Genomic DNA, 27,558 nt, shown 5'->3' on the forward strand with positions numbered 1-27,558 from the left:
GGTAATTAAACGATGTTTAATACAAACTGGTGGAAGTAACAGTTAAAACACAAGAAAACTAAACAACAGGTGTTTGCTTGAGGCTGACTCCACGAGGACTGAGTCTGGAAGCTTCTCCGCTGACGTCATGACGTCATCACATTTCCCGTCGTTGAGAACGTCACGTGATCTGCGTGATGACGTCATCGTGTTCAGTCTACATCTTAAAGGGACCGCGTTATTTACATACAGCAAACAAATACAGGTACCGATTCACTCTGTTAAAGGCAATTATGTACATCCATATAAGAGTCCCTTGGTGGCTCTGCCACATGCACCCCCCCCCCAGAATTGTCCTTAACGGCGAAAGTCAATCGAAGAGGAGGTCGGACGATTCGGTTCGAACGACTCCTATATTCCCGGAGAGGAAATTGCTGGGCAGCTGAGGAGCTGGCCGGTGGAACGATCCGGTCGGGCGTGGTAGCAGCAGGCGGTCGACCACGACGCGGTGGCTGTGCAATCTCGACTGGTTGCTCGAGATCCAGGTGCGCGGGCTTGAGGCAGTCAATTGAGATGTGGTCGGGTTTGCCGCCGATGTCAACCAAAAAGCTCGTGGCACCTGCCTGCAATACTCAGAAAGGGCCCGTATTAGGAGGTGTGAGTGGACTGCGATGGGCATCATGACGAACAAAAATGAACCTGGCCTGCATCAACTCCGTTGGAACGTGGGAGGCAGGCAAACCATGATGTGACGTCGGAATTGGGCTTGAAACATTGGGCTGCTTCCCGGTCGGCGTCTAGTTGGGCGACTGCGGACCACGGCTCTGCCACAGTGACAGGATTTTCAGACGGGATAGAGAGGGAGGTAAAAAGGGAGGGGGGGGTCACGGTATTGATTAAAGAAACTATTACAGCTGTGAGGAGGGATGATACGTTATGATGATATCATCAAATGAGGCCATATGGGTCGAATTGAAAAAATGAAAAAGTACACTGCTGGGAGTGTACTACAGACCCCCAAACAGTGAGAGGGAGATAGAAGAACAAATACAGTATGTAGACAAATTTCTGAGAAATGCAAAAACTATAGGGCAGTAACAGTAAGGGATTTCAACTACCCCAATATTAACTGGGATAAAATTAGTGTGAAGGGTATAGAGGGTGCGGAATTCCTAAAATGCATCCAGGAGAACTTTTTAGCCAGTATGTAGCAAAGGAGGGGGCGGTTCTGGACTTAGTTTTAGGGAATGAAGCTGGGTAGGTAGAAGGTGCATTAGTGGGGGAGCATTTTGGTGCTAGTGACCATAATTCTGTTAGATTTAAGGTAGTTATGGAAAAGGACAAGGATGGACCTGGAATAAAAATTCTAAATTGGGGAAAAGCAAACTTTGCTAAGCTCAGAGGTGATTCAGCCATAGTGGACTGGAAACAGCTACTTGAAGGTAAATCAGTGTAAGAGCAGTGGGAGGCATTCAAGGAGGAGTTCTGGAGGGTTCAGACCAAATATGTGCCCTTAAAGAAAAAAGATGGGACTAACAAATCTAGAGTCCCCTGGATGTCCAGGGTCATACAGGGTAGGATAAAGAAAAAAAGGGAGGCGTATGACAGATACCGAGGGCTAAATACTCCAGAATCTTTAGAGGAGTACAGAAAGTGCAGGGGTGCAATTAAAAAGGATATTAGTAAAGCAAAGAGAGAGCATGAAAAATTCTTGGCAAGTAAAACCCAAAGATGTTTTATAGAAACATAGAAGATAGGAGCAGGAGTAGGCCAACACTGGACAAACAGGGGGCAATGGGGGGGGGGGGGGGAGGAGCTAAACATGATTAAAATCACTAAGGAGATGGTACTCAGTAAAATAATGGGACTTAAGGTGGATAAATCCCCCGGACCTGATGGCCTACATCCTAGGGTCTAGAGAGAAGTGGCGGTAGGGATTGTGGATGCATTGGTGATCATTTTCCAGAACTCCCTGGACTCAGGAAAGGTCCCGGCAGATTGGAAAACTGCTAATGTAACACCCTTATTTAAGAAGGGAAGTAGACAAAAAGCTGGAAACTACAGACCAGTTAGCCTAACATCTGTGGTTGGCAAAATGTTGGAGTCCATTATTAAGGAAACAGTAACAGAGCATTTGGATAAACATAATTTAATAGGACAGAGTCAGCATGGTTTTACGAAGGGGAAGTCATGTTTGACAAATTTGCTCGAATTCTTTGAGGATGTAACATACAGGGTGGATAAAGGGGAACCAGTGGATGTAGTGTATTTGGACTTCCAAAAGGCATTTGACAAGGTTCCACACAAAAGATTACTGATCAAGATAAAAAATCACGGGATTGGGGGTAATATACTGGCATGGGTGGAAGATTGGCTATCTAACAGAAAACAAAGAGTTGGGATAAATGGTTCGTTCTCGGGCTGGCAATCAGTAACTAGTGGTGTTCCGCAGGGGTCAGTGCTGGGACCCCAACTCTTTACAATCTATATTAACGATTTGGAGGAAGGGACTGAGTGCAACATATCCAAGTTTGCCGATGATACAAAGATGGGAGGGAAAGCAGTGAGTGAGGAGGACATAAAAAATCTGCAAAAGGACATAGACAGGCTAACTGAGTGGGCAGAGATTTGGCAGATGCAATATAATGTTGGAAAGTGTGAGGTTATGCACTTTGGCAGAAAAAAATCAAACAGCAAGTTATTATCTAAATGGAGAGAAACTGCAAAGTGCTACAGTACAAAGGGATCTGGGGGTCCTAGTGCATGAAACACAAAAAGTTAGTACGCAGGTGCAGCAGGCGATCAGGAAGGCCAATGGAATCTTGGCTTTTATTGCAAGGGGGATGGAGTATAAAAACAGGGAAGTCTTGCTGCAGTTATACAGGGTGAGGCCACACCTGGAATACTGCGTACAGTTTTGGTTTCCATATTTAAGAAAAGATATACTTGCTCTCGAGGCGGTTCAGAGAAGGTTCACTCGGTTGATTCCAGGGATGAGGGGGTTGACGTATGAGGAAAGGTTGAGCCTCTACTCATTGGAGTGCAGAAGAATGAGAGGCGATCTTATCGAAACATATAAGATTGTGAGGGGGCTTGATCGGGTGGATGCGGTGAGGATGTTTCCACTGATGGGTGAGACTAGAACTAGGGGGCATAATCTTAGAATAAGGGGCTACCCTTTCAAAACTGAGATGAGGAGAAACTTCTTCACTCAGAGGGTAGTAAATCTATGGAATTTGCTACCCCAGAGAGCTGTGGAAGCTGCAACATTAAATAAATTTAAAATGGAGATAGACATTTTCCTAGCAGATAAGGGAATTAGGGGTTACAGGGAGAGGGCAGGGAAGTGGACGTGAGTCTAGATTCAGATCAGCCATGATCCTATTGAATGGCGGAGCAGGCCCGAGGGGCCGTATGGCCTACTCCTGCTCCTATTTCTTATGTTCTTATGTTCTTATTCGGCCCCTCGAGCCTGCTCCGCCATTCAATACCATCATGGCTGATCATCCAAATTCAGTACCCTGTCCCTGCTTTCTCCACATACCCCTTGATCCCTTTAGCCTTAAGAAATATATCCAACTCCTTCTTGAATATATTTAATGAATTGGCCTCTACTGCCTTTTGTCGTACAGAATTCCACAGGTTCACCACTGGACTGTGACCCCTGGTTCTGGACTCCCCGACCATCGGGAACATCCTTCCTGCATCTAGTCTGTCCAGTCCTGTCAGAATTTTATAAGTTTCAATGAGATCCCCTCTCATTCTTCTAAACTCCAGCGAGTATAAGCCCAATCGACCCAATCTCTCCTCATACGTCATTCCTGCCATCCCAGGTATCAGCCTGGTGAATCTTCGCTGAACTCCTTCCATGGCAAGAATATCCTTCCTCCGATAAGGCGACCAAACCTGCACACAATACTCCAGATGTGGTCTCACCAAGGCCCTGTACAACTGCAGCAAGACATCCTTGTTCCTGCACTCAAACCCTCTTGCTACGAAGGCCAACATACCATTTGCCTTCCGAACCGCCTGCTGCACCTGCATGCTTACTTTCAGTGACTGGTGCACAAGAACACCCAGGTCTCGTTGCACTTCCCCTTCTCCCAATCTATTGCCATTCAGATAATAATCTGCCTTCCTGTTTTTGACACCAAAGTGGATAACCCCGCATTTATCCACGTTATATTGCATCTGCCATGCTTCTGCCCAATCACCCAACCTGTCCAAATCATCCTGGAGTTTCTCGGCATCCACCTCACAGCACACACACCCACCCAGCTTTGTGTCGTCTGCAAACTTGGAGATATTACATCTAGTTCCCTTGTCTAGATCATTAATATATATTGTGAATAGCTGGGGTCCAAGGACCGATCCCTGCGGTACCCCACTAGTCACTGCCTGCCACTCAGAAAAAGACCCGTTTATTCCAACTCTTTGCTTTCTGTCTGCCAACCAGTTCTCTATCCAAGTCAATATCTTGCCCCCAATCCCATGTGCCTTAACTTTACACGCTAATCTCTTATGCGGGTCCTTATCGAAAGCCTTCTGAAAGTCCAAATACACCACATCCACTGGTTCTCCCTTATCTATTTTACCAGTTACATCCTCAAAAAATTCCAGTAGATTAGTCAAGCACGATTTACCTTTTGTAAATCCATGTTGACTTTGTCCAATCCTGTCACTGTTTTCCAAGTGCTCTGCTATTACATCAGGTGTGGTGCCGGAGGACTGGAGGACTGCTAATGTGGTACCCTTGATTAAAAAGGGAGAAAAGGGTAGACCGAGTAATTACAGGCCAGTCAGCCTCACCTCAGTGTTGGGAAAATTATTGGAAAGAATTCTGAAGGACAGGATAAATCTTCATTTAGAAAGGCACGGTTTTTTTAAGGGAAGGTCTTGTCTGACAAACTTGATTGAATTTTTTGAGGAGGTAACAAAGAGGGTAGATGAGGGTAGTGCGTTTGATGTAGTGTATATGGACTTTAGCAAGGCTTTTGATAAGGTTCCACATGGCAGACTGGTCACGAAGTTAAAAGCCCATGGGATCCAAGGCAAAGTGTCAAGTTGGATTCAAAACTGGCTCGGAGACAGGAAGCTGAGGGTAATGGTTGATGGGTGTTTTTGTGACTGGAAGGCTGTTTCCAGTGGGGTTCCACAGGGCTCAGTACTAGGTCCCTTGCTTTTTGTGGTATATATCAATGATCTAGACTTGAATATAGGGGGTATGATTAAGAAGTTTGCAGATGATACTAAAATGGGCTGTGTGGTTGATACTGAAGAAGGAAGCTGTAGACTGCAGGAAGATATCAATAAATTGGTCAGGTGGGCAGAACAGTGGCATTGGAATTCAATCCGGAGAAGTGTGAAGTAATGCATTTGGGGAGAGCTAACAAGGAAAGGGAATACATATTAAATGGTAGGACATTGAGTAGTGTAGAGGAACAAAGGGACCTTGGAGTGCATGTCCACAGATCCCTGAAGGTAGCAGGCCAGGTAGATAAGGTGGTTAAGAAGGCATACAGAATGTTTGCCTTTATTAGCCATGGCATAGAATACAAGAGCAGGGGGGTTATGCTTCAACTGTATAAGACACTGGTTAGGCCTCAGTCGGAGTACTGCGTGCAGTTCTGGTCACCACAATACAGGAAAGATGTGATTGCCCTGGAGAGGGTACAGAGGAGATTTACAAGGATGTTGCCGGGAGTAGAGAATCTTAGCTATGAGGAAAGATTGGATAGGCTGGGTCTGCTTTCCTTGGAACAGAAGAGGCTGAGGGGAGACCTTATTGAGGTGTATAAAATTATGAGGGGCATAGATAAAGTGGATAGCAGAGGGGTCAAAAACCAGGTGGCACAGATTTAAAGTAATTGGTGCAAGGTTTAGAGGGGATTTGAGGGGAAATTTCTTCACCCAGAGGGTTGTGGGGATCTGGAACTCACTGCCTGAAAGGGTGGTAGAGGCAGGAACTCTAACTACATTTAAAAAGTATATCTATAAGCATAGGGCATCCACTAATAGAAATAGGATCCTTAGTGGGGTTTTTATGCTTTTAATAAATACCCCTTGATGACTCTTGGGGATTGTAATCCTACGAGTGCCTTTTGGCATTAAGAGTTTTAACTATATATATTACAGTAAAAGAAAAAAGAAAAAGAATCTTCAACTTCTCTTTAGCAACAACCAATAAGATATTATTGGGGAATAATATATTAAGAGCATAAAACTTTATTCTCCATTATTAGCTCATCTGCTGTTATAATAATAGAATTTTAAAAATTCTCAAGTAAATTCAGCTCTTCCACACCCCCAGTGTTAAGTCATGTTTGAAGCATACAACAATGTAGATATAATTGTCCCACCACACGCCCTTTGTCATAGCTGAACGTGAGGAGTGCTGAATTGTCGCCTACATCTTAACATCCTATGCTTATTTTGAAAGAATTCACTTATGACAAATAAGAGGTTCACCTTTGGTCTGCACTGGTTGTTTCTCTTATTTCCCTGGGTTCAGTGGTATCACTCTCATCTCAGAGTCAGAAGGTCATGGGTTCAAACCCCACTCCACAGACTTCAGCACATAACTTAGGCTGGCACTTCCGTGCAGCACTGAGGGAGTGCTGCGCTGTCAGAGGTGCCGTCTTTCGGATGAGACATTAAACCTAGATCCCATCTGCTCTCTCAGGTGGTTGGAAATGATCCAATGCCACTATTTGAAAAAAAGCAGGGGTGTTCTCTCAGTATTCTGGTTAACATTTATCCCACAACCAACATCACAATAAATTATCTGGTCATATATCACATTGCTGTGTGTAAATTGGCTACTGCATTTCCCTACATTAGAACAGGGACTACACTGCAAAAATACTTCATTCGCTTTAACATAGAAACATAGAAGATAGGAGCAGGAGTAGGCCATTCGGCCCTTCGAGCCTGCTCCGCCATTCAATGAGATCATGGCTGATCATTCAAATTCAGTACCCTGTCCCTGCCTTCTCCCCATATCCCTTGATCCATTTAGCCTTAAGAAGTATATCCAACTCTTTCTTGAATATATTTAATGAACTGGCCTCCACTGCCCTCTGTGGCAGAGAATTCCACAGGTTCACCACTCTCTGGGTGAAGAAGTTCCTCCTCATTTCAGTCCTAAATGGCTTACCCCTTATCCTTAGACTATGACCCCTGGTTCTGGACTCCCCGGCCATCAGAAACATCCTTCCTGCATCTAGTCTGTCCAGGCCTGACAGAATTTTATAGGTTTCGATGAGACCCCCTCTCAATCTTCTAAACTCCAGTGAGTATAAGCCCAATCGACACAACCTCTCTTCATACGTCATTCCTGCCATCCCAGGTATCAGCCTGGTGAATCTTCGCTGCACTCCTTCCATGGCAAGAATGTCCTTCCTCAGGTAAGGCGACCAAAACTGCACACAATACTCAAGGTGCGGTCTCACCAAGGCCCTGTACAACTGTAGCAAGACATCCTTGTTCCTGTACTCAAACCCTCTTGCTACGAAGGCCAGCATACCATTTGCCTTCTTAACCGCCTGCTGCACCTGCATGCTTACCTTCAGCGACTGGTGCACAAGAACACCCAGGTCTCTTTGCACTTCCCCTTCTCCCAATCTATTGCCATTCAAATAGTAATCTGCCTTCCTGTTTTTGCCACCAAAGTGGATAACCTCACATTTATCCACATTATAGTGCATTTGCCATGTTTCTGCCCAGTCACCCAACCTGTCCAAATCGTACTGGAGTTTCACGACATCCTCCTCACAGCATACCCTCCCACCCAGCTTTGTGTCATCTGCAAATTTGGAGATATTACATCTAATTCCCTCGTCCAGATCATTAATATATATATTGTGAACAGCTGGGGTCCTACGACCGATCCTTGCGGTACCCCACTAGTCACTGCCTGCCACTCGGAAAACGACCTGTTTATTCCAACTCTTTGCTTTCTGTCCGCCAACCAGTTCTCTATCCAAGTCAATACCTTGTCCCCAATCCCATGTGCCTTAATTTTGCACGCTAATCTCTTATGCGGGACCTTATCGAAAGCCTTCTGAAAGTCCAAATACACCACATCCACTGGTTCTCCCTTATCTATTTTACCAGTTACATCCTCAAAAAATTCCAGTAGATTAGTCAAGCATGATTTACCTTTTGTAAATCCATGTTGACTTTTTCCGATCCAGTCACTGCTTTCCAAGTGCTCTGCTATTACATCTTTTATAATGGACTCTAGCATTTTCCCCACTACCGATGTCAGGCTTACCGGTCTATAATTCCCCACTTTTTCTCCACCACCTTTTTTGAATAGTGGGGTAACATTAGCTACCCTCCAATCCATGGGTACTGTTCCAGAATCTATCGAGTTCTGGAAGATGACCAGCAATGCATCTACTATTTCTAGGGCCACTTCCTTAAGTACCCTGGGATGTAGATTATCAGGCCCTGGGGATTTATCGGCCTTCAGTCCCATCAATTTTCCTAACACCATTTCCCTACAAATACTGATTTCTTTCAGTTCCACCCTTTCATCAGACCCTATGTTCCCCGGCATCTCTGGGAGGTTATTTGTGTCCTCCTTTGTGAAGACAGAACCAAAATATGTATTTAGTTGGTCTGCCATTTCTTTGTTCCCCACTATAAATTCCCCTGATTCTGACTGCAAGGGACCTACGCTTGACTTCACCAATCTTTTTCTCTTCACATATCTATAAAAGCTTTTACAGTCAGTTTTTATGTTCCCTGAAAGCTTACTCTCATATTCTATTTTCCCTTTCTTAATTAATCCCTTTGTCCTCCTTTGTTGAATCCTAAACTGCTCCCAATCCTCAGGATTATTGCTTTTTCTGGCCAATTTATATGTCCTCTCCTAGGATCTTATGCTATCCCTAATTTCCCTTGTTAGCCACGGTTGAGTCACCTTTTTTGTTTTATTTTTATGCCAAACTGGGATGAACAAATTCTGTAGCTCATCCATTCGGTCTTTGAATGTTTGCCATTGCCTATCCACCGTCAACCCTTTGAGTGCCATTCCCCAATCAATCCTACCCAACTCGCTCCTCAGACCATCATTGTTTCCTTTATTTAAATTGAGGACCCTAGTCTCCGAGTCAACTACTTCATTCTCCATCTTAATGAAGAAATCGATCATATTATGATCGCTCCGACCCAAGGGGCCTCGTACAACAAGATTGTCTGTCTGACCTAGAAATTTGATAAGGCGGGAAAACGGCCGGTGCCACCATGGGGCGAGGTTAACTCCCGCCCGTAGAAAGAGCGCAGGCAGCACCATTATTTTGGTGCTGCCTGCTGATTTAAATAATTGTAGCGCAGAACCTACCGTGCAATATGCTGTTTCGGGTGGTACGCTCAGCAGGAGGCCCAATGTAGCGTGGTCGTAGCATCCCTGAAGCGAGGCAGCGTTGTCTTAAAGCTAGCCTGTCATTTAAAAAGCAGTCTCGAGCCCTTAAAGGGGAACTGCCTTCTAAAATGAAAAGAATAAAAATCATTTAAAAATAGACAGTCTTTCACCCTTACAGCTCAACTGCCTTCTGAAAAAAAAACATTAAAAATAATTCCAAAATGGCAGTCTTCAGCTCTTAAAGCTGAACTGCCTTCTGCATGTAAAAAAATGGTAAAAGTGCTTCAGCACTAACACAAATGGTTCAACAAGCCAGGGAAAGGGAACCCAGGGTCTCGCATGCAGGGAGTCAACACTGGAAGAGAGGCCCTCTACCCACAGGGCGCCTGGAGGCCCTCCAGAAAGAAGGATTTGGGACCAGATCGCCAAGGCCGTCACTGCCAACATTTACCATTGTAAATTGTTATGTCAACAATTTCCATACAATTTTGCAACTGTCACAACATAGGGTCTGGCCACTGGGTGGCTCTGTGGAGTTAGCTTTTGAAGTCTCTTTCCCATCGCCATCTTCTATATTAAATAAATAACTTATACTCATTATCTGATCGTGGGCAACATCATGGGCAATTTACTAGCATGAAATGTAAATACAATAAGTAGAGTCCTTTAATAATTCTTCTGAAGAAATATTCTAGTTATTTATGTTTGAAAAGCAAAGTCCTTGTTACTGGTAAGGTTAATTCTAAAGGCTCCACCTTTTGTTTCAGGTGGAAATTCTGCTGTTTACAACTATACAGCCGTTAGCAGCTCAAAACAGTGACCACCGTCTGACCTTTCCTTTAAACTCTCATGAACAAGGTCTAGATAATGTATGGCACAGAACCCAGCTTGTATGAAAGCCTTGTGGAGGGAGGATCTAACAAGTGCAGAATCTTCTCACTGCCTGGCAGCAGAGGTTGGACTTTGTTCCATGAACGCGATCTCCTCATTTGCTTTAGGTGGCCATCTTGGTCACTGTCTGTTTCCAACACTTCTATGGCTTAGGAGTGGATTTAATGGAGCTGGGTAGAGATGCGGTATGAAGAACGGTGCCAGAGTGAGAATAATTTATGTTGTTTGAAAGCATCTGCAGAATATGGACACAGGGCTTTATTCATATAATTTACAAACTTCTGCTAGCATGTTAGTAAGAAAGCATCGTGAACAGTGTTTTCAAACCACTTTTACTGTAGCTGTTACTGTTTTTGAAAAAGATGAATTTCACATTTACCAGACTGCAGAGTGTTTTGTGGATCAGAGCTTTTGCTTAATTCCTCTTTTTCTTAATGCCAGTCATTTTAAGTCATTAAACTATTTCTTAATAATTCTGTGGCATTCATGGAATGTTTGACTTTCTTCCATAATACTTTCATTTTTGTCTTATCACATCAAAACATCCCAAACACTTCACTCAATGAATTACCTTTTGAAGCGGAGTGATCGTTTAATAACTTTATCTGTGCCCTTGTTCAGCCCTCTGTGGTTCGTAGTTTTGATTCTATGTCACCTTTGCATTTCAGGAATTGTTTAGTTAAAATAAACAGTACTGCTTCCATAATTTTTAATTTATTCTTTGTTTCTATTTTGTAACTTTGATGCTACTTGCATACAATACCATATTCAATATCATTCTTTAGCTTACATAAAATATTTCATTCTTACTCAAAGAAGTGATGGATTGAATGATTGTAACTTGACTTCTGATTGGGTGTTATTGGCTGTAGTTGATGCAAGGCAGTTTGGGCGCGTATTGACACGAAGATGGCATTATAACTTGGTAGGCAATCCCCAGTCTGACGCTAAACACACTAAAACCACACAGTGTGAGATCCCCTCCAGACTGCTTTGAATTGGTACCACATGTAGTCTAACTCTAGTCCCATGTGTTGTTGGCTTAAAAAGTGCTCAAATGTCTGTTGGATCTCTTGGGCAATTTATAAACTTAGCATTGATGTCACAAGGAAGAAAACACTGTCACTAGCTCTCTCTTAACATTAAAAAATAGTCTGCACACAAGCACAGAGCTCTCTCCTGACAGGCAGAGTGTGATTGCAACCCACCATATAATTCAGGTCCTGTTGGCCTACTTCACCTTCTACAGATAACCAGTCTTAAAGAAGAATTAAGTTGCAATTATATATGCATCTCATCACATCCTCAGGACATCCCAAATTACTTTGCAAACAATGAGTTACTTTTTGAGTGCAGTCATTGTTGTTAGAGGCAAACACAGCAGTCAATTTGCATATAAAACAACAACATCCCCAGCATCGAAGCTTTGACCACGCTCGATCAGCTCCGATGGACGGGTCACATCGTCTGCATGCCCGATACGAGACTCCCAAAACAAGCGCTCTACTCGGAGCTCCGACATGGCAAGAGAGCCCCAGGTGGGCAGAGGCAACACTTCAAGGACACCCTCAAAGCCTCCTTGAAAAAGTGCAACATCCCCACCGACTCCTGGGAATCCTTGGCCCAAGACCGCACAAAGTAGAGAAGCATCCGGGAAGGCACCGAACACCTCGGGCTCGATTTTCATTGAGCCGTGGAGGCGGGCTTGGAGGCGTGCGGGGGGTTAAAATTGCAAAAACTGGCGGGCGGTCCCCCCCCCCCCGCCTGGTTCCCGACTCCGAGCAATTTTAACTCAGTCGTGTTTGATGGTCCCGACTCCGTCCCGCATCCAACAGGTGGGAGTGGTCGTTAAGGCCCTTAACAACCACTAAATGGCCTTTATAATCCGATTTTGAAAGGACCTTGTGAATTTAACCCTTTTCCCACATGAAACACGCCTGGTGGGAAACACGAATGTGAAACCTGGCGGGAGCACTATTGGATTGCTGACTATCAACTGCAGGTCAACCATTAAAGAGGAGATTTGATCAGCCATGATTTGCAGGTGGCAGGACTTAGTGGTCTCAGGTCTGGGGCAACTTTTAGAAGGCTTAACCACACCTGTGGAAGGTTGGAGCCTCACACCCATCTCCAGTGTGACCTCCTGGGAAACCCCTCTCGCCACCTTCACTCAGCGCTTCCTCAACGGAGGCATATACCAGAAGCATGGGAGTCATTTATTTCCTTCCCATCTGGGCATTAGAGGAGCTCGAGCACCAGCCGTGGCAGCAGCAGAACCAGGAACAACAGCAGCACCAGCAGCAGCAGCAGGAGCGCCAGGCTGCTGCTCACCCTCCTGAAGCTGCACAGGCCAGAAGGGGCCAGCGCCTGGAAGTGGCTGGAGAGCACCTTGCTGCATATCAGGGTGGCCATGGGGACCCGTATCTGCAATGGCAGTCCTACTCAGAAGGACTTCCATGAAGGTCTGGTTTCTCTGTTCAATAGATGCCCATCGCTCCTCAAGAGATGTCATTCTATTCTGAACACTCACCATGTTTTCTATACCCTGGCGACTAAGCTCCTCCATGGCCATAGCCATCCTCTCCTCTACCGTAGTCATCCTCTCCTCTACGGTAACCAGCCTTACCACGGAGGTAGCAATCCTTTCCACGGAGGTAGCCATCCTTTCCGTGGTGATGCATTCATGCGCCAATGACTCCACAAAGGCTCTGCTCATGTTCGCTATGGACTCCTCCATTCGCTCCACACTCGCAGCGACCCTAGAGACGCAACCAGCCAGAGACTCCTGCATCTGTGCCTGGAGTTCCATCACCCCTGATCTTATGGATGGACCCAGAGGCAGAGGGTCGACATGCTGCTGAGCTGAGCTGGCAGAGTCCTGCGCCCTCCAACTAGGACTCTCCACTGCTGTCCCTGTCTCCACAATCTGCTGATGCTCACTTGTGAGCTGTGATACACCAGGTGACAACACTACTCTATGTCCCGAAGGTCCCACCGAGGTGTGAGTGTCTGCGCTGGTGCTGGGTGTGCTGAATTTTGCTGACGCTGTGCCCTCAGAGGTTGCAGCTTCCTTTGAGGAGTCTGGCTGCTCAGCCTCTTCTTCCTGGCTAGGAGAGAAGGATACTTATGATGGTCCTGTGGGAGAGTAAAGGAAAGAGTCAGATGTGATGCAAAGGCTACATGCACATAGCCTTTTGCAGATGCTCATAAGTCCATCTGTTAGAGCTTCACAATCATTATCAGCGACTCATGCAATGTCAAAGAGAGAGATGGGAAACTTTTCTTTCACCAGCTTGCTGTGTTGCACCCGTCTGTCCATCCCCCATGCGCGAATCATCCTCAATGCCCATGATTTCCAGGACGGCCTCCTCCCAGGGGGTCAGGTGGGCTATAAAAACAGATAGCAAGAGTTTCTACAGCTATATAAAAAGAAAAAGGGTGGCGAAAGTGAACGTTGGTCCCTTAGAGGATGAGACCGGGAAACTAGTGGTGTGGAACATGGAGATGGCAAAGACGCTGAACAAATATTTTGTATCAGTCTTTACAGTAGAGGACACTAAAAATATCCCAACACTGGACAAACAGGGGGCAATGGGGGGGGGGGGGGGGGGGGGAGGAGCTAAACACGATAAAAATCACTAAGGAGATGGTACTCGGTAAAATAATGGGACTTAAGGCGGATAAATCCCCTAGACCTGATGGCCTACATCCTAGGGTCTTGAGAGAAGTGGCGGTAGGGATTGTGGATGCATTGGTGATTATTTTCCAAAACTCCCTGGACTCAGGAAAGGTCCCGGCAGGTTGGAAAATTGCTAATGTAACACCCTTATTTAAGAAGTGAAGTAGACAAAAAGCTGGAAACTATAGACCAGTTAACCTAACATCTGTGGTTGGCAAAATGTTGGAGTCCATTATTAAGGAAACAGTAACAGAGCATTTGGATAAACATAATTTAATAGGACAGAGTCAGCATGGTTTTATGAAGGGGAAGTCATGTTTGACAAATTTGCTCGAATTCTTTGAGGACGCAACATATAGGGTGGATAAAGGGGAACCAGTGGATGTAGTGTATTTGGACTTCCAAAAGGCATTTGACAAGGTTCCACACAAAAGATTACTGATCAAGATAAAAAAACATGGGATTGGGGGTAATATACTGGCATGGGTGGAAGATTGGCTATCTAACAGAAAACAAAGAGTTGGGATAAATGGTTCGTTCTCGGGCTGGCAATCAGTAACTAGTGGTGTTCCGCAGGGGTCAGTGCTGGGACCCCAACTCTTTACAATCTATATTAACGATTTGGAGGAAGGGACCGAGTGCAACATATCCAAGTTTGCCGACGATACAAAGATGGGAGGGAAAGCAGTGAGTGAGGAGGACATAAAAAACCTGCAAAAGGACATAGACAGGCTAAGTGAGTGGGCAGAGATTTGGCAGATGGAATATAATATTGGAAAGTGTGAGGTTATGCACTTTGGCAGAAAAAATCAAAGAGCAAGTTATTATCTAAATGGAGAGAAACTGCAAAGTGCTTTAGTACAAAGGGATCTGGGGGTCCTGATGCATGAAACACAAAAAGTTAGTATGCAGGTGCAGCAGGTGATCAGGAAGGCCAATGGAATCTTGGCTTTTATTGCAAGGGGGATGGAGTATAAAAACAGGGAAGTCTTGCTGCAGTTATACAGGGTGAGGCCACACCTGGAATACTGCGTACAGTTTTGGTTTCCATATTTAAGAAAAGATATACTTGCTCTCGAGGCGGTTCAGAGAAGGTTCACTCGGTTGATTCCAGGGATGAGGGGGTTGACGTATGAGGAAAGGTTGAGCCTCTACTCATTGGAGTTCAGAAGAATGAGAGGCGATCTTATCGAAACATATAAGATTGTGAGGGGGCTTGATCGGGTGGATGCGGTGAGGATGTTTCCACTGATGGGTGAGACTAGAACTAGGGGGCATAATCTTAGAATAAGGGGCTGCCCTTTCAAAACTGAGATGAGGAGAAACTTCTTCACTCAGAGGGTAGTAAATCTATGGAATTTGCTACCCCAGAGAGCTGTGGAAGCTGCAACATTAAATAAATTTAAAACGGAGATAGACAGTTTCCTAGCAGATAAGGGAATTAGGGGTTACGGGGAGAGGGCAGGGAAGTGGATGTGAGTCTAGATTCGGATCAGCCATGATCCTATTGAATGGCGGAGCAGGCCCGGGAGGCTGTATGGCCTACTCCTGCTCCTACTTCTTATGTTCTTATGGTGAGGCTGTCCCTCCTCCTGTCCTGGCTTGCTCTCTTTTGTTGTGAGCTCTCTTTTCCTGCAATGAGGGAGACAAGTGGAGGTTGAGTGAGAGTGAAGGAGTGAGTGTAGAGATTGCATAGCATAGATACTTAGAAGGAGACAAAGATGGAATGAGGTTGCAAGACCAAGGGCCCTCCCTGTGTGTTGTCAGTTGTGTTCAAAGCATCAGAGTGATAGGGAGTGTGAGGGCTGCATGGTAGAATAGTTATGTGAGTGTGAGCATAGAGAGAGAGGGAATGGGTAAGGGTGCATGGATGTCAGTGTCAAGTGGGATGTGGAGGAAGAGATTGCTAAAGCTGAGTGCTGGTGAGGAAAGGCAATGGGGATCAGATTGAGGGTGATGGGAAATTCATACTCACTTTTCCAGTGCGCTGAAGGTCATGAAATCTTTTCCTGCACTGTATCCAGGTTCTGCAGGTGACTCCCAAGGAGTTGACCTCCTCAGCCACCTGCATCCACACAGCCTTGGTCTGCTGGGGAGGCCTCTTCCTCCCTGATGAAGGGAAGAGCACCTCCCTGTTGGCCCTAGCCCCATCCATTAATGCCTGCAGTGCCACCTCGTCAAAGCGAGGAGCTGATCTGGCCCTCCCGCTTGTCATATTTGCTGCAGCTCCCTCACACTGCACAGTCAAGAAGCTTGGCAGTCTAAAGAAGAAGCAAGGCTTGCTGTGGACCTTAAATGCAGCAGCAATGATGACGTCATCGGAGGAGACTTTCAGTCATGAAAAACCCATTTACAAAGGCTTCCCACATGTTGGAAATCAATTGGCCAATTCAGTTAAAATTGCATCAATCTCCCACATCCATTTAGATTCGTGTGGGAAACACGAAATTTGGATAACACGACACCATCCCGCACCTGAATTAAAATCACCCCCCTCGAGTCTCTTCGCCGGGAGCAAGCGGAAGCCAAGCGCAAGCAGCGCAAGAAACGCATGTCAGCCCAAGCACCCCACCCACACGCCCCCTCAACCACCATCTGCCCCACCTGTGACAGAGACTGTAGGTCCTGCATTGAACTCATTAGTCACCTGAGAACTCATTTTTAATGTGGAAGCAAGTCATCCTCGGTTCCTAGGGATTGCCTAAGAAGAAGAAAAAACAGCAAATGAATGAATAACCTGATGATTTGTTTTTGATGGTGCTGGTTGAGAGAGGAACATTGGTCAAGGCACTGGATGAACTATTCATCAAATACTGCCACGGATGTTTTACGTCCACCTGAAGAGGCGGACAGGGTCTCAGTTTAATATCTCTTCTGAAAAACAGCACACTTAACAATGCAGCACTTCATCAGTACTGCACAAGTTCAGTCCCGGTTATGTGTGCAAGTCCATAGTGGGGCTTGAATGCAGAATTTATTCTTTTTTAAAAATTCATTGATGGGATGTGGGCGTCGCTGGCTAGGCCTGCATTTAGTGCCCATCCCTAATTGCCCTCGAGAAGATGGTGGTGAGCCGCCTTCTTGAACCGCTGCAGTCCATATGGTGTAGGTACACCCACAATGCTGTTAGGAAGGGAGTTCCAGGATTTGGGCCCAGCGACAGTGAAGGAACGGCGATACAGGTCCAAGTCAGGATGGTGTGTGGCTTGGAGGGGAACTTGTAGGTGGTGATGTTCCCATGCGTCTGCTGCCCTTGTCCTTCTAAGTGGTAGAGGTCGCGGGTTTGGAAGGTGCTGTTGAAGGAGCTTTGGCGAGTTGCTGCAGTGCATCTTGTAGATGGTACACACTGCAGCCACAGTGCGCCGGTGGTGGAGGGAGTGAATGTTGAAGGTGGTGGATGGAGTGCCAATCAAGCGGGCTGCTTTATCCTGAATGGTGTCGAGCTTCTTGAGTGTTGTTGGAGCTGCACTCATCTAGGCAAGTGGAGAGTATTCCATCACACTCCTGACTTGTGTCTTGTAGATGGTGGAAAGGCTTTGGGGAGTCAGGAGGTGAGACACTCGCCGCAGAATTCCCAGCCTCTGGCCTGCTCTTGTAGCCACAGTATTTATATGGCTGGTCCAGTTAAGTTTCTGGTTAATGGTAACCCCCAGGATGTTGATAGTGGGGGATTCGGTGATGGTAATGCCATTGAATGTCAAAGGAAGGTGGTTAGACTCTCGCTTGTTGGAGATAGTCATTGCCTGGCACTTCTGTGGCGCGAATGTTACCTGCCACTTATCAGCCCAAGCCTGAACATCGTCCAGGTCTTGTTGCAGGTGGGCATGGACTGCTTCATTATCTGTGGAGTTGTGAATGGCGCTGAACACTGTGCAGTCATCAGCGAACATCCCCATTTCTGACCTTATGTTGGAGGGAAGGTCATTGATGAAGCAGCTGAAGATGGTTGGGCCTAGGACACTGCCCTGAGGAACTCCTGCAGTGATGTCCTGGGGCTGTGATGATTGACCTTCAATCACCACAACCATCTTCCTTTGTGCTAGGTATGACTCCAGCCAGTGGAGTGTTTTCCCCCGGATTCCCATTGACTTCAGTTATACTAGGGCTCCTTGATGCCAGACTCGGTCAAATGCTGCCTTGATGTCAAGGGCAGTCACTCTCACCTCATCTCTGGAATTCAGTTCCTTTGTCCATGTTTGGACCAAGGCTGTAATGAGGTTGGGAGCTGAGTGGTCTTGGCGGAACCCAAACTGGGCATCAGTGAGCAGGTTATTGGTGAGTGAGTGCCGCTTGATAGCACTGTCGATGACACCTTCCATCACTTTGCTGATGATTGAGAGTAGACTGATGGGGCGGTAATTGGTCGGGTTGGATTTGTCCTGCTTTTTGTGGACAGGACATACCCGGGCAGTTTTCCACATTGTCGGATAGATACCAGTGTTGTAGCTGTACTAGAACAGCTTGGCTAGAGGCGCGGCTAGTTCTGGAGCACAAGTCTTCAGCACGATAGCCGGGATGTTGTCGGGGCCCATAGCCTTTGCTGTATCCGGTGCGCTCAGCCGTTTCAGATCAACCATAATCTCATTGAATGGCAGAACAGGCTTGAAGGGCTGAATGGCCTATTACTGTTCCTATGTTCCTATGTCCTGTTGTTACAGCTCAGGATGTTGATAGTGGGGGATTCAGCGATGGTAATGCCATTGAATGTCAAGGGGAGATGGTTAGAGTCTCGCTTGTTGGAGATGGTCATTGCCTGGCACTTCTGTGGTGCGAATGTTACTTGCCACTTGTCAGCCCAAGTCTGCATGTTGTCCAGGTCTTGCTGCATATGGACACGGACTGCGTCAGTATCTGACGAGTCTCGAATGGTGCTGAACAGTGTGCAATCATCAGCGAACATCCCCACTTCTGACCTTATGATGGAGGGAAGGTCATTGATGAAACAGCTGAAGATGGTTGGGCCTAGGACACTGCCCTGAGGAACTCCTGCAGTGATGTCATGTGATTGAGATGAATGACCTCCAACAACCACAGCCAACTTCCTTTGTGCTAGGTATGATTCCAACCAATGGAGAGTTTTCCCCTTGATTCCCATTGACTTCAGTTTTGCTAGGGCTCCTTGATGCCACACTCGATCAAATGCTGCCTTGATGTCAAGGGCAGTCACTCTAACCTCACCTCTTGAGTTCAGCTCTTTTGTCCATGTTTGGACCAAGGTTGTAATGAGGTCAGGAGCTGAGTGGCCCTGGCGGAACCCAAACTGGGCATCAGTTAGCAGGTTATTGCTGAGTAAGTGCCGCTTGATAGCACTGTCGACGACACCTTCCATCACTTTGCTGATGATTGAGAGTAGACTGATGGGACGGTAATTGGCCGGGTCAGATTTGTCCTGCTTTTTGTAGACAGGACATACTTGGGCAATTTTCCACATTGCCGGGTAGATGCCAGTGTTGTAGCTGTACTGGAACAGCTTGGCTAGGGGCGCAGCTAGTTCTGGAGCACAAGTCTTCAGTACTATTGCCGGAATGTTGTCAGGGCCCATAGCCTTTGCAGTATCCAGTGTCTTCAGCCGTTTCTTGACATCACGTGGAGTGAATTGAATGGGCTGAAGACTGGCATCTGTGATGCTAGGGACCTCAGGAGGAGGCCGAGATGGATCATCCACTCGGCACTTCTGGCTGAAGATAGTTGCAAATGCTTCAGCCTTGTCTTTTGCACTCACGTGCTGGGCTCCACCATTATTGAGGATGGGGATATTTTTGGAGCCTCCTCCTCCTGTTAACTGTTTAATTGTCCACCACCACTCACGACTGGATGTGGCAGGACTGCAGAGCTTTGATTTGATCCAATGGTTGTGAGATCGCTTAGCTCTGTCTATCGCATGTTGCTTCCGTTGTTTGGAATGCAAGTAGTCCTGTGTTGTAGCCTCACCAGGTTGACACCTCATTTTTCGGTATGCCTGGTGCTGTTCCCGGCATGCTCTCCTGCACTCTTCGTTAAACCAGGGTTGATCTCCCGGCTTGATGGTAATGGTAGAGTGAGGGATATGCCAGGCCATGAGGTTACAGATTGTGGTTGAATACAATTCTGCTGCTGCTGATGGCCCACAGCGCCTCATGGATGCCCAGTTTTGAGTTGCCAGATCTGTTCGAAATCTGTCCCATTTAGCACGGTGGTAGTGCCACACAACACGGTGGAGGGTATCCTCAACATGAAGACGGGACTTCGTCTCCACAAGGACTGTGCGGTGGTCACTTCCACCAATGCTGTCATGGACAGATGCATCTGCAACAGGTAGATTGGTGAGGACGAGATCAAGTAGGTTTTTCCCTCTTGTTGGTTCCCTAACCACCTGTCGCAGACCCAGTCTGGCAGCTATGTCCTTTAGGACTCGGCCAGCTCGGTCAGTTGTGGTGCTACCAAGCCACTCTTGGTGATGGACATTGAAGTCCCCCACCCAGAGGACATTTTGAGAGAGTAGTAGCAACTAAACTGACACTTAGTCCTGACAGTAGGTTAAGATGCTTCGCGTTAGTTTGCAATGCTTTGCCTGCAAGGTAAGATAAGGCATTTGCTGCTGGAGAGCTATCTAAAGTGCCTGAAAGCCCTAAAGTTAGAATATCTGCCCCTACAATCATCAGAATACTTCAACCAAATAAAACAATTTAGCAAAGAAATAGATGAGGCTCTAATAAGTATTTTGGGGAGCTCCATACTGTGGGCGTACCTAATTATTGGAGGTCAAAGGACTTATTTTGATATGCTAGAAGATACCTAATCAGGAGACGAGTTAATCAGTCTTCAACAACAGAAAAAATTATAGTGTTGTATGGAGGTAGATTTTGAGACCTCCCGTCTGACAGAAATGAGTGGGAGGGCCCAAAAATGTTGGAGAATGACTTAGCGCCCTGTTCCCACCGTTGCTGTGGCTACGGCAATCCTGCGCCAGGCCTAAGGTGGGCGGCCAGAGCCATGACGCACATAGGATCCTGAATGCCATTTTAGGAGAGGACTTGTGTGCTCGTTCCGTCCAGTATCAGTTGGTGGGCCAGCCGAAGAGGATTCCACAGATAAGCCTGTTTATTTTTATGGGGCCAGGCTCCTCCAATCTCCACAAAACCAGCCTGAGCTGCTGCCATTCCAGATTTCTCCACCCCCACTCAAGGTAGAAGCCTGTCCCCCCGACTTACCTTCTTCTGACCCAGAGGCCAGCTAGGCTGCCCAATATTGCAGCAGCCCAGAGCCAGGACGCTGTCCCGGACACACTTTCCGCAAACAGCCTGGTGCTAATGAGGCCCAGCTCTCAAAATGGACTGGGCCTACCATCGGCGCTTTGTGGTCTGGCCACCCAATTGTTAAAATCTACCCCTCTGGATGCTATCAGTGTTCATCCAAGGAGCAGGCAGACGATGAGGAGGATAGATTTGAAAGCTAAAACTTACATCTCAAAAATCTACTGGAGTTCTTTGAGGAAATGTTTAAATTAGTGGACAATGTATATGGAGTGGATATAATTAACATGGACTTTTAGAGGGGATTTGATAAAGCTCTGGGTACCAAGCTTTGCTTTTAGTCATCTCCCCTTTTCTCACTTCCTCTTCTGAAGGTGATATCTCATGCTGGGCTACAGTTCCCTGGATACTGGAACTCTCTACTATCTCTCCCAAGTGGCCATTCCTGACATATGTGAGGCCAGATGGTCAGTGTTGGGAGCTATTGGGCCATGAGGGCAATGCAGTTGGGACCAATCCTGTGCTAAAGGGTAATTTTACAACTTTAGAAATATCAGAAATCCCACACATCATTTCCTACCACACTGATTTTCCCCTCCCTATCTCAGGGGTCCTCAGGCCAACTGTAGCATCCTTACGTAAGAACATAAGATCATAAGAAATAGGAGCAGGAGTAGGCCATTTGACCCTTCGAGCTTGCTCCGCCATTCAATAAGATCATGGCTGATCTTCTACCTCATCTCCACTTTCCTGCACTATCCCCGTATCCCTTGATTCCCTTAATATTCAAAAATTTATCGATCTCTGTCTTGAATATACTCAACGACTGAGCCTCCACAGCTCTTTGAGGTAGAGAATTCCAAAGATTCACCACCCTCTGAATGAAGAAATTTCTCATCTCAGTCCTAAATGGCCGACCCCTTATTCTGAGACTGTGACCCCTGGTTCTAGACTCCCCAGCCAGGGGAAACATCCTCCCTGCATCTACCGTGTCAAGCAATACAAGTGAGATCAACTAACTTAACACTGGATCAGAGTTTGGGGAAATTTCACAATTGTGGTTAGACGTTAACTCTATGTTAAACACTTTATCCTGTATTTTCTATTATATTTGACAATCTTATATACTGTCCTGAATGAGATGGTAAACTATTTTGCTTCTCTCTCACATTTTCTCCCTTGTTTCTCTCTCACCCTTTATAGCGGTGAAAATGAACAATAGACACCAAATGTAAAAGCCAACAACTTTCATACAGGGAGGGAATGTTATTCCAGGCCACATTTAGACATCTACTGGTGGCCAGTTGCGGAGGGGTCTTGCAGTGGGCTGGACGCCGATCACCCATTGACCATCTCCATTGGGAATGGCACATGAAGCCGCAATGTCAGAAGGGAAAAAGAGTAACTTAAAAATAAATATGGGGATAAATTTTTAATGGACATGAAAATCGGACGGTTTCTATAACGGGCAGCCAATCCGCAATGTCAGTTTTACACACGGGTGGCCAGTTGAATATCTTGGAATCTTACTCCAACCAAAGAAATTTACCATGAATATAATACCTGAAATAAACATTCTCACACTGTGGAAACCAGCCTTACAGACTCAGTGGAACGGATAACCAGCATCTTTGTAAATCATTGACTAATCACCAAAACAGACTTAGATGGTGATTTGTTTTTGAAGAACATTTAAAATAATTACCATTATTTTTTGTTACAATTACAAAATATTCAAGAAAATTAAGCTTTTGGAATAAAGATTAGAGTACTACTAACCTGTGATAATGTAACCAAATTTATTACATTTTATCTTTGCTGTTCTCAGATGAAGCTGTTTTAATTCATTGTTTCAGTGGTGTGTAGTTAGTATTGTCATGTAATAAAAATAGGCAAGAGTCTTCAGGATCAGGTTCTATATTTTGTTTCACTTTGGTTTGGGGAAGTCCTCTCTTCTTCTGAAGGTGTTCATTCATGCTGTGTGATCCAGTCCGACATGCACCAGTGGCAAGCTGCTACCTTGTCCAAGTGGCTATTCTTCCTGTGTAAACACTGACAGTGAGTTTTGGCAGGCTATTCAGCTATAGGAGGATCACAGTCATGCTCCATTCTATCCTCACCAGATATCCAGACAGGTGCACTTCCAGCAGGGATCACTGTATATTGATCAGAAGCAGGAAGCCTGGCTGATTTTTTCCAATTCCTAGCCGGAGACACCGAGACAAAAAGTATTGCTCTCCACTGCTGCGCAGGCTGAGATCAGCTAATTCAGCACAGACCAGGGGCAGAATCTAAGGGTACGTTTTTGTTTTTGCACTCCCAGTGCACAGCTTCACGTGACAGGAGCGTACATCGACAATTTGGGCGTGGAGGTTAGTGAGCTCAGTTCACGGCCCACAATTTTCTGCTCGTTGATTTCTGTACCCGAATTCCTGATATCCACTCGTGTCACACGTAACTGCTGCGAGCGTGATTGTAAAAATTACTCTCTGGAACCTTCCTGGTCTGCAATGGTGAATATCACGCCACAGTGTGTTTACTCATTAAGCTAATGGGGGTGTTATAGACTGAAAAGAAGATCTCTCCCTTTATCATAGAATCTTACAGCACAGAATGAGGTCAATCAGCCTATCGGGCCTGCGCCAGCACTTTGAAAGAGCTATCCAATTAGTCCCACTCTCCCACTCTTTCCCCAGAATCCTGCAAATTTTTACTTTTCCAGTATATATCCAATCGTCTTTTGAAAGTTTCTATTGAATCTGCTTCCATCACTCTTTCAGGCAGTACATTCCAGATCATGACAACTTGCTGCATTCATTTTTTTTATAAGACATTATTTTATTTATATATGACACAATATAAATATATTAGGTAAAGTTTAGGATTTAATATTTACAGTAGAGAAGTGATGTTTACAAAGGAACCTCTATGTGGAATCATTCCTTTAGTCATATTCTACTTCACGGATACTTTTAAACAATTTAAAACCCATGCTGGCCTTTGTACTAGTGCAATCTACTCCTTTTAATCCATAGTTCCTCAATTTAAATCATACAATAATTCGATTTTTTTTTGTTCTAAACTTACACTTTTCTATGTTATTTAGTAATTAATGCAAAAAATGAGTGCATTATCAACAGCAGCTTGTATTCAAAACAATCACAAACCCCATGAATCTGTCATACGTTTTTAAATGATATATATCAAACACTTCTTCAGCATGTAAAGTGATTTTGATAATTATTAGTCCCTTCATGTGCAAATAATTGATCAACACTTTTTAAAAAATCCACCCTTCCCCAAACTGTTTTTTTTAAAACTTTCTTTCCAATTTTCCTGGTTAAAAACTAGAAATGCAATATTTAAATATTGTCATAAAAATTGAACTCAGTTGTCAATGAAGTGTAACTCACATCACATCAAACGTTGTACAAGGGGAGAAGCAGTCACAGCTTCTATAACCCTACACAGCTCACAGTACTGTTTTTTGGCAGATACACATAAAGAAAACCTTTTCTAAAAAAAACGTTGCTATGTTTATCAAGTCTCCCGCTCACTGCAGGGCATCTAACAAACAGTCGGAGTCTTGGTTTCTCCTTCGTATGTACACAGTGAATGGCAGAGTCAGTGGGACCGACCCGCGGGCTGCATGAGTTCCACGGATCGGTGGGGTAGACCGATCAGGCAAGGTTCACAACACAGACCGATAACACGACGGCAATCAGGGCCACCGTGCAAAATAGCAGGGTCATAAGACACTTTTCCCGGTTGCAGCACCGCCTGCCCCGCACCTCCTCCTCCACCGACAGCAGGGCCACCGAGGCGGCATCGTTGCTGAGCACGGAATGGTACGCGTCTCCCTTGGCTTCCACCGTCCACCTGAGGACGTTGACCTTCATCTCCATGTTCTCCACCATCCTGTCCACCTTTTCGATCTGCTCCTCCAGCTCCACCTGCTCCAGGTTCTCCACGTTCAGTGTCGTGTCGTGGACTATGTTCTGGACGCTCAGAGCCCGGGCTGCCACCTCCGAGGTCCCTCCAGACATCCCGGTCTGGATCAGGGGTTTCTCGGTCCCCGAGAGAGGGAAGACCTGACCCAGCTCCAACACTTTGCACATGTCCACCTGAAACGTCTCCAGGTTGGAGGAGAAGATGACCCAGAGGCGCTCCATCTCCGCTCGCTCCTCCTTGTTCAGGTTCTTGTCCCGAAGCACCGCCGTTAGTTTGTTCCTGATGACCACCGCCAGGTCCTGGGTTTTCTCTCTGGTTTTCCTCAGCTCACCCCTCAGGTTGCTGGAGTCCGACGAGCCCCCTACGCCGATGGCCAGGTGCTTGTAGCATCCCGTCACCTTGTTCAGGGAGTCCACCAGAGTTCTGCAGTCATCCCTCACCTTCGCCGAGTTTGCAGTCCTTTCATCTGCCACCTTGCTGCTTTGGATCGGCATAGGTCTCGGTTCGATCACCAACTTCGCTGGACCGAAATGCTAAAAGTACTTGCAAATAAAGAAACATCGACCATCTGAGTGCAGCCTCTGGTCTCAGCTCTGCTCGCCAGAGATAGACCAGACCGTGTCCAGCCGGCAGTGGGTGGGGACTCCGAGTTACAACCGAGAAACCCAGCCAAAGTTCTCCATGCAGCGCACCAGATTTCTTTTCAGCTGCACACTTAAGTTTTCCCCCCCGCAGATCTCCTCTCAAATGGAAATCTCTCGAAGCTCCAGTCAACGTTGCTCGCCTCTGACTATGTCCTGGAGTACCTGCATTACTCATTGTTCAAATCCATCTCTGAGATTACAGCGCATCTTGTGACGCAGGCGGCACGGATGGAGTTATAACCTTCCTGCACATGCATGTTTCCCATGTGGTTCGGTGTATGTAGAGCCTTGTCCCTCTGTCGGCAGCCTGTGATGTCGCCGCTTTATCACTTATCTCCAGGGCTCAGAACTTCACTGTTCTGTCACAGCATTGCGCCCATCGCAACACACCGACTGGTACAAATCTTTGTGATGTGACCTCAACTTACCTTACAATTGCAATAGATTCAGGAATGTAAATAAGTACAAAGGACAACATAAGGTAGAAAAAGCCTAAAACAATAGTAATTAAACTTTACATTCCATTTACAAAATTACCAGTAATGTGTTATATTGACTGTACATAAAGGCAAAGGAGAGTCTAGAAGGCAGAGACACATTGGTCTGGAGTTTCCTCTGCATTTGCGCCCAGAGACACCAGGAATCTGCGCATGGTATAAAAGATCACAGAATTTTGGGCGTGAGTTACGCCTGTAACTACAATACGCCCAACTCCTTGATCTTTTAGGTCTGTCCATCAAACCCTCCGTCCAAACAACTCTCCGCCCACAAAACTCTGACTCTTAAATATGAGTACCCTCCATTTACGTTTGTTGTGGGGTCTCAACATTGCGTCCAGATTTTCAGGCGTAGCAGGTGTTTGTGTATGTAATATGTGTGCTACTTTGAACCTATGGACAGGACTGCACTACTTGTTGGGCGTAGCGATACGCAGTACCACTCCTGGCCATAGGGGTATAAATAGTACTGTGGGTACTGATCTCCCCTCAGTTCCCGCCTGTGGGCATGAAGTAAAGACCTATGTATAGTCCCTACCTCCAACCAGTAAAGACCTGTTTGAGTTATACGTTTAAGTCTTTGTGTTAATTGTTCAATACAATACACATACTTAACACTGGCGACGAGTCAGGTTCTTACCCTGCGGCAGTTGAAGAGAGGTTTCAAACATCACCACCCCACTAGAAGCGACAGGCTTTAGGACTCTGAAGCCTCCATCAGCGACTGAGCACTGGAGTGCAGCAAACATCCTGACAGCTTCCAGCGACTGACAGAAGTCTTTCTGCAGTTTCCTTGTTCAACCTAGGTGGTGGGGTAAGCCGTGCAGTGTTGGCTGCAAAGACAGGGCTGGGGAAGTTGGAGAAGATAAGGGCGATCGCAATCCCTGATAAGAGCCGCGGTGAAACGCGCGAGCGGGTAAGCCAGAGCCCGGGAGGGAGCTAGCAAGAGCCGCGCGAGCGGGTGAGCCAGAGGCCGGGAGCCGCTTCAAGTGCGAGGCGCAGCGCGGGCCAGCGATCGGGACCAAAGATAAGGGCCGCACTCGGACTGAAAGGCGCGGCGGCTGCAGAAGCTCAAGGTGCGAGAGCCGCTTCGGTCGGGAGCCACTTCACGATCCAGCGATTGCATCCGCTGATAAGGGCCGCACTCGGGGGCTGAAGGGAGACGGCGTCGGGGGACGGGTGAAGACCGCCAAGCGCGGGAAAACCGCCATTTTGTGGGCGGAGGACGACGGCAAGAGCGGGAAGCCGCCATCTTTGATAACAAGTAAACAAAATAAAATCTGAGAAATTGCAAATCTACAATGCCTAAACACGG

At 46.2% G+C, this 27,558-nt stretch overlaps 1 protein-coding gene across 2 annotated transcripts; it reads right to left on the reverse strand.

The window, feature by feature from the left end:
* Positions 1–7: 7 nt before the first annotated feature.
* LOC147117656 (regulator of G protein signaling 9-binding protein-like) lies at positions 8–26,038 on the reverse strand. 2 transcript variants are annotated; one of them, XM_085988826.1, is made up of 3 exons: positions 22,931–26,038; positions 9,329–9,472; positions 8–803 (listed from the first exon to the last, which is right to left on the reverse strand). In XM_085988826.1, exon 1 carries the CDS (start codon positions 25,594–25,596, stop codon positions 24,832–24,834), a length of 765 nt encoding a protein of 254 aa, XP_085844952.1. In that variant the 5' UTR covers positions 25,597–26,038; the 3' UTR covers positions 8–803; positions 9,329–9,472; positions 22,931–24,831. The 2 variants fall into 2 exon arrangements, with proteins under 2 accessions (XP_085844952.1, XP_085844953.1); XM_085988827.1 differs by lacking the exon at positions 8–803 and adding an exon at positions 4,386–6,685.
* Positions 26,039–27,558: the final 1,520 nt, after the last annotated feature.

Source organism: Somniosus microcephalus, chromosome 5 (assembly GCF_052327205.1).
Source record: "Somniosus microcephalus isolate GS21.2 chromosome 5, FLI_Smic_1.0, whole genome shotgun sequence".
NCBI lineage: Eukaryota > Metazoa > Chordata > Chondrichthyes > Squaliformes > Somniosidae > Somniosus > Somniosus microcephalus.